The sequence below is a fragment of the Apodemus sylvaticus genome, chromosome 1 (assembly GCF_947179515.1).
Source record: "Apodemus sylvaticus chromosome 1, mApoSyl1.1, whole genome shotgun sequence".
NCBI lineage: Eukaryota > Metazoa > Chordata > Mammalia > Rodentia > Muridae > Apodemus > Apodemus sylvaticus.
The window spans coordinates 183,732,549-183,740,249 of NC_067472.1; the positions used below are offsets into that span (position 1 = coordinate 183,732,549).

The 7,701-nt window shown below is 52.7% G+C and overlaps 1 protein-coding gene across 1 annotated transcript in view; it reads left to right on the forward strand.

Annotated features, from left to right (window-relative positions):
- Ryr1 (ryanodine receptor 1) overlaps window positions 1–7,690 on the forward strand; it is a 133,808-nt gene extending 126,118 nt beyond the window's left edge. Inside the window, 9 exon segments of the mRNA XM_052167344.1 lie at window positions 672–802; window positions 898–958; window positions 1,249–1,395; window positions 1,987–2,121; window positions 5,500–5,656; window positions 6,361–6,425; window positions 6,679–6,779; window positions 7,246–7,297; window positions 7,482–7,690. Coding sequence (XP_052023304.1) covers window positions 672–802; window positions 898–958; window positions 1,249–1,395; window positions 1,987–2,121; window positions 5,500–5,656; window positions 6,361–6,425; window positions 6,679–6,779; window positions 7,246–7,297; window positions 7,482–7,577 — 945 coding nt within the window. The 3' untranslated portion in view covers window positions 7,578–7,690.
- Window positions 7,691–7,701: the final 11 nt, after the last annotated feature.

Genomic DNA, 7,701 nt, shown 5'->3' on the forward strand with positions numbered 1-7,701 from the left:
GCCTTTTAATCCCAGCACTTGGAAGGCCAATGCCAACAGAGCTCAATGAATTTGAGACCAACTTGGTCTACAGAGTGAAATCCAGGCTCAAAAAAGAAAGAGTCTCCCTTTGGACAGTGGTGGCGCACACCTTTAATCCCAGCACTCAGGAGGCAGAGGCAGGTGGATTTCTGAGTTTGAGGCCAGCCTGGTCTACAGAGTGAGTTCCAGGACAGCTGGGGCTACACAGAGAAACCCTGTCTCAAAAAAACTAACTAACTAACTAACTAAATAAATAAATAAATAAATAAATCTGTATCAGCATCAGTGTGGAAGTGCAGGAAAGTGTGTGCACTGGCCGGGAAAGGTTGCTGCTCTGTTAGAGGGGTCTGGAGCAGCCCTGGGAGGGACCAGGAGGCCAGTGTGGCTGGAGGGACCCCAAGCTGCTGGAGAGGACAGGGGCACCAGCTCCACAGCCTCTTTCTGCCTCTCCAAACAGTAGTTTCCCCATTAATTTGGCTACTGCATCTGCCAGATGTTGGACCTTCCTCCTTATCTGCAGAAATCAGGCCCTTCTTCCCAGAAAAATGCTTCCCCCCGCCCCCATTTCTCATGTAAAGTTGAGTGTCCCTAGAAACCCTCCACAGGCAATGTCCCCGTCCCCAACTCCAGCCTGGTACTCTCTCCTGCAGGTTCTGGACAAACACGGCGACATCTTTGGGCGGGAGCGGATTGCGGAGCTGCTGGGCATGGATCTAGCCTCTCTGGAGATCACAGCCCACAACGAACGCAAGCCTGACCCTCCGCCAGGCCTGCTGACATGGTGAGAGGGACACCTCTGCCAGAGGCGCGCCCGGGGGAACATGGCTAGCGCCTTGACAGCCAGGCATCTGTCTGTCTCCCTTGCTGTTCCCTCAGGATCATGTCCATCGATGTCAAATACCAGATCTGGAAGTTTGGAGTCATCTTCACAGACAACGTGAGGGGGGCTGTGGATGGAGAGGGTGCGGCAGGGAGGAAAGGAGTCCGAATGAGGGAACAGCTCACGCAAAGCCCCTAGAGTAGGAATGTGCCCAGGACTCTGTGACCCCAGAACGATTGCTAAGCCCCGTGTCCCCCATCCTCGGAACATCCTTGGCATCCTTGTGGGTCTTCTGTGGCTGACCTGCGCCCTGGTCCCCTCCTCCTCTGGAGCAGATAGGTACTCCCCTAGGCAGAGACTCTGAGGCATCGTTCCATGCTTCCTGACTCCGACCCTTCTACACGCAGTCTTTCCTGTATCTGGGCTGGTACATGGTGATGTCCCTCCTGGGCCACTACAATAACTTCTTCTTCGCCGCCCACCTCCTGGACATCGCCATGGGAGTCAAGACGCTGCGCACCATCCTTTCTTCTGTCACTCACAATGGAAAGCAGGTGTGGAGAGGACCTGGCAGGGACCTGCGTGGAGATCTGGGAGTGGCGGAGGGAGAGGGGTGGCGATCAAGAGATACAGGGTATACTCAGAGAGTATGATAGCTGTGTTTGTGGGAACAAGGAAGTAGGGGCGGAGTCATCGTTGGGGGGCGGGACAAAGAGGCATCTTGGAGTGGTGGGAACCCGTGGAGGGGAGGGGCTTCCCGAGAGGGGAGGGGCTTCCCGAGAGGGGAGAGGCTTCCCGAGAGGGGAGAGGCATGGGAATCTGAAAAGGTCTGAGGCAAGGTTAGGGCATTCTTTGGTTTGTTCTTGTGCCTTGTGGGGAGGTTATTTCAGACGCTCTAGTCTATGTGGGCCTCAGTGTCCCGGAACTCACTACTTAGACCAGGCTGGCCTCGAACTCACAGAGATCCGTCTGCCTCTGCCTCCCGAGTTGTTGGGATTAAAGGAATGCACCACCACAACAGGCCTAGGGCATTCTGGGAAAGGGCTGGATGGAGCGTGGAAGAGGATCCAGAATCCAAAGGGTCAGAGAATTGAGGGCCTTGTGTAGAAGGAGTCTTAAGCTGACGAGTGCCCGCCTGTCCCCAGCTGGTGATGACCGTAGGACTCCTGGCCGTCGTGGTCTACTTGTATACGGTGGTGGCCTTCAACTTCTTCCGCAAGTTCTACAACAAGAGCGAAGATGAGGACGAGCCTGACATGAAGTGTGACGACATGATGACGGTGAGCCCCTCCCCCACGCCGGGTCGCAAGGTCCCTGCGTGTCTTCCTTAGGGTCGCTATTGCTGTGATGAAGCAGCATGACCGAAAGCAGCTTGCGTAGGAAAGGGTTGTTTCACAGTTCCTTCTAGCGACAGTTTATCCCCAAAGCAGTGAGGGTCTACAAAGGAGTGCAGAGGCAGGAGCTGATGCAGGGGCCGGTGCTGCCTGCTGGCTCGCTCCTCGTGGCTGCCTCAGCCTGCTCTCTTAAAGAACCCAGGACCACCAGCCCAGAGGTGGCCATCCATCAATTACTACTTAAGGAAATGAAGAAAAAAAAAAAGGAAAAGAAGAAAAAGAGGCTGGGTGTGGTGGGGTGGTGGGGTCTCAAAACAAAATTAAAGTGCCTTCACACCCGGGCGGTGGTGGCGCATGCTTTTAATCCCAGTGCTTGGGAGGCAGAGGCAGGCGGATTTCTGAGTTCGAGGCCAGCCTGGTCTACAGAGTGAGTTCCAGGACAGCCAGGGCTACATAGAGAAACCCTGGCTCGGAACTACCCCCACCCCCAACAAAAGAAAACAAAAAACAGAGAAGATCTGGCCCTATTTGAGTCTAACCACAGTCCTTATTGCTTCTGAGTTTTGGCTTCCTGGTTCTCTTTCAGTTCCTCTAGGGCCACATATTTCCTTCCATTTCTGCTCCTCTGCATTGACCTTTCTCTGCCCTATACCAGGCCTAACAGCCACACCCCTTCACCTGTCATCTTCCACATTAAATGCTGCCTCCTACAGGAAGTCCTCTCTGACCAATGCTTGGGCTGGGCATGCACAACCCACGTAGCCATCACTGCCTCATCTTCCTCCATGTCCTTGTTCATAGCAGCTCCTCTCTGCAGCCATTTCAGTTCCTCATGAAAGCAAAATCAGTCCTCTCTCTCTCTCAACATATATGGTGTTTGCCTTACATGTATGTCTGAGTTACAGACAGTTATAATCACATGGTCACATGGTGTGTCTGGGAATTGAACCTGGGTCCTTTGGTAGAGCAGCCAGTGCTCTTAACAGCTGATCCAACTCTCTAGCTTCCCACCTCTCAAAATAAAATAAAATAAATAGGCTTTGGTATATGTGTGATAAGGTTGGGGCCCAGGGCCTTGCTACACACCCAGCATCCCCTCCCCTCCCCTCCACCATGTGTCCTCTCCTCCCCACTGGTGACATAGCGCATTGTTTCCGACTACCTGGACCTCTCTCTGCCATCACCCATTCTGGTAACGCCTCCTTCCCGTTCCATCTTAGAGACTCTTCCCCCTCCTGCATGAAGCCATTCTGGTCGCCGTCTGAGGCTCGGCCAGATGCATCCTGGAGCTTGTGAGGGTTCCCGCACTTTCTTCTGCTCCTAGTGATGACAGTGTTCCTCCCTGACCCAGCCTGACCCCTCTGTCCCTGTCACCTCAGCTAATTCTCCGATCCTTCCAATTCTCAGCATTGCCAAGGTTAACCTTGAACTTGTGGTCCTCTGGCCTCTACCTGAGATGCCAGCCATACGCCACCCTAGGTGATGCTGGGCTTCACGTCCAGGGCCTCCTGCATACCAGACGAGCATTCTACCGGGATACAGCGAGGGGACACCTCCAGCTCCCACCCTGGCGTCAGTCACATTTCTGCCCAGAGTGACCAACATGGGCAACTTAGGAAGAGAGGGAGGATTGCTCTGGCCCTAACTTGAGAATACAGTTCATCATGGTGGCAGGAGCAGGAGGCAGCTGGCCTCTGAGTCCCCAGTCAGGAAGCAGAACGAGAGGAATGCCTCTCGTGTGTACTGTAGGGAAACATCATCTGTCAATAAAAAGTCGATGACCTATTGGCTGAGGCAGGAAGTAGGGGGCGGGAGTTCTGATAGGAAATAGGGGGCGGGAGTTCTGATAGGAAATAGGGGGCGGGAGTTCTGATAGGAAGTAGGGGGTGGGAGTTCTGATAGGAAGTAGGGGGCGGGAGTTCTGATAGGAAGTAGGGGGCGGGAGTTCTGATAGGAAGTAGGGGGTGGGAGTTCTGATAGGAAGTAGGGGGCGGGAGTTCTGATAGGAAGTAGGGGGCGGGAGTTCTGATAGGAAGTAGGGGGCGGGAGTTCTGATAGGAAGTAGGGGGCGGAGTTCTGATAGGAAGTAGGGGGCGGGAGTTCTGATAGGAAGTAGGGGGCGGGAGTTCTGATAGGAAGTAGGGGGCGGAGTTCTGATAGGAAGTAGGGGGTGGGAGTTCTGATAGGAAGTAGGGGGCGGGAGTTCTGATAGGAAGTAGGGGGCAGAGTTCTGATAGGAAGTAGGGGGCGGGAGTTCTGATAGGAAATAGGGGGCGGAGTTCTGATAGGAAGTAGGGGGCGTGAGTTCTGATAGGAAGTAGGGGGCGTGAGTTCTGATAGGAAGTAGGGGGCGGGAGTTCTGATAGGAAGTAGGGGGCGTGAGTTCTGATAGGAAGTAGGGGGCGGAGTTCTGATAGGAAGTAGGGGGCGGAGTTCTGATAGGAAGTAGGGGGTGGGAGTTCTGATAGGAAGTAGGGGGCGGAGTTCTGATAGGAAGTAGGGGGTGGGAGTTCTGATAGGAAGTAGGGGATGGAAGTTCCGCAGCAGGAGAGGAACTCTGGGATAGCATCCGGTGCAGGAAGAGATTCTCCTGGAACTCTGAGGAGATAGGCACATGAAGCCAAGGAGAGAACCAGCCATGTGGTTCTCAGAATAGGATAAACGGGTTAAATAAGTTATGAGCTAGTCAGGGGACAAGCCCAAGTGATTTATTTAGCCTAGGCGTTTATTCATAAATAATTAAGTCTCAGAGTCATTATTTTGGAAAGTGGGGCACAGGTGGAAAACTCTGTGGTTATTTGTTTTTTCTTTCTTTAATTTTTTTAAAGATTTATTTATTATTATATGTACGTACACTGTAGCTGTCTTCAGACACACCAGAAGAGGGCGTCAGATCTCATTATGGATGGTTGGGAGCCACCATGTGGTTGCTGGGATTTGAACTCAGGACCTTCGGAAAAGCAGTCAGTGCTCTTAACCACTGAGCCATCTCTCCAGTCCCTGCTTTTTCTTTTTTATTCATTCTGGGATCCCAATCCCACACTGGGGTCACATTCAGTCTAGGTCTTCCAACCTCGATAACCAGATCTAGAAACTTCCTCATGGACGTGCCCAGAAGTATGTTTCCTAGTTGAGTTTAGATCCTGTCCAGTTGATGATCTCAGCTATCACTGCCCGTGCCTTCCTGTGACAGCCATGATGCTCCCCCAGCTGTGAGAGGAAGGGCCCAGGGCTCCCTGTCACTGCTTTGTCTCCAGGCTTGCTTGTCCCGGCTTCTGGTAGGTGTTGTGGCTGTTAACTGAGTGACCTGCCCCTCCTCCCCAGTGCTACCTGTTCCACATGTATGTGGGCGTCCGGGCCGGTGGAGGCATCGGGGATGAGATCGAGGACCCGGCCGGTGATGAATATGAACTTTACCGGGTCGTCTTCGACATCACCTTTTTCTTCTTCGTTATCATCATCCTGCTGGCCATCATTCAGGGTGAGTGCTGGTTGGGAGTGTGGGTGGGAGGGGTGTATAGTCCCTAGAGGCTGGCTAGCTCACTGGTTAGCTCCCTGGCTTAGCCCTTCCTGACTGTGAGACCTCAGACTGGTGGTCTCTCTGAGCCTTGGTTTCCCCATCTAAAAAATGGAGGTGTTGAAACAAGGCACAGTAGCTGGGCGGTGGTGGCGCACACCTTTAATCCCAGCACTCCGGAGGCAGAGGCAAGTGGTTCTCTGAGTTTGGGGCCAGCCTGATCTACAGAGTGAGTTCCAGGACTATACAGCCAAGGCTACACAGAGAAACCCTGTCTCGAAAAACAAACAAACAAAAAACCAACCAACCAACCAACAACGACCAAAAAAAAAAAAAAAAAAAAAAAAAAAAAAAAAAAAAAAAAAAAAAAAAAAACAGGTACAGTGGCCAGAGACCTACCATAAGCTTGAGGCTAACCTGGTCTCTGTTCTGGGCCAGCCAAAGCTACATAGGGAAAAAATAATTAGGGGTGTTACTGGTACTAAGCTCAGAGATTGCCAGGAAGATTGAGCCGTACATTGCTTTGAAGTGTCTGTCCGTACTAAGTACTCAATAAACACCTGCCTCTGTCCTGCTTGGGAAGTGGTAGAAGTAAGAAACCCTCGGGAGGAAGGCTAGCCCGAGATACTCGGTGTACGTGGGTCTTGACCTATGTCCTGCCGCCCCAGGTCTGATTATTGATGCTTTCGGGGAACTCCGAGACCAACAGGAGCAAGTGAAGGAAGACATGGAGGTGCGTCATGCCCTAGCGAATCTAAGGAATTATGGGATACATAGGGAAAGATAATTGGGGCTATTACTGGTACTAACCTCACAGCTTGCCGGGGACAGTAAGCCGTGCATTCCTTTGAATCACTCAATAAACAGCTGCTGCTATTGCGCTTGGGAAGCGTGGTGAGGTTAGGAAACACGTGGGAGCAAGGCAAGGCCCAGACGTACTGGATGTCACCTTGGCTCTGACATCTGACATCTTTGGTTGTCCTCAGACCAAGTGCTTCATCTGTGGAATAGGCAGTGACTACTTCGACACGACCCCACATGGGTTTGAGACCCACACTCTAGAAGAACACAACCTAGCCAATTACATGTGAGTATGGGAAGTGACTGGTGGTCAGAGAGTGGGAGTGAGCCTGTGGATAGCCAGGGCAGGGCCACTGAGCCTGGGCCAGTTACAGAAAGGATGTGGGTGTCTGTGTGGATAGGTTTTAGACAATCACTGTGGCTCTGTGAAAAAGTAAAATCCCCCAGTGGGAAACTGTATGCATGGTTCATTTTGGGAGAGTCCCTGACTGGACTCTCCCAGGGAGGGGCCGGGGGCGTGGCTCAGTGGTAGGATTTCTGCCTGAATCCCCCAGTGAGGGTCTGGGGGTGTGGCTCAGTGGTAGAGCCCCTGCTTAGAATCCCCCAGTGAGGGTCTGGGGGCGTGGCTCAGTGGTAGGATTTCTGCCTAGCATGCACTGGGCTCTGGGGTTTCACCTTCAGCACCAGGAAATAAAACCAAATCTGAGTGCAAGTGTGGTTCTTACCTTCCCCTGCGGTCCTTTGTCCCTCAGGTTTTTCCTGATGTATTTGATAAATAAGGATGAGACAGAGCACACCGGTCAGGTACGAGGTGCTAATGAGGGACAAGGAGGGGACGCATGGCTCAAGCCATTCGGGCGGGCTGTTCTCTGGTTACACCCTAGTGTACTCAGTAAACTAGTCTTAAGAGAGGACAACCAGCAGGCCGCAGAGAATCCGAATCAAGCCCGTGAAGATGTGACCAAGAGACTTATTCCCTCCACCCTAGGAGTCGTACGTCTGGAAGATGTACCAAGAACGGTGCTGGGATTTCTTCCCTGCTGGAGACTGTTTCCGCAAGCAGTATGAGGACCAGCTCAGTTGAAGTCTGCCGGCCCTTCCCCACCTCACGTGCCTTTTCCCGCTGCAAGCTCCTCCCCGAGTAGCTGGGGATGGGTGATCCTGAACTAGACCAATAAAGCCTGTGCTAGACCCCCAGCCTCATTGGG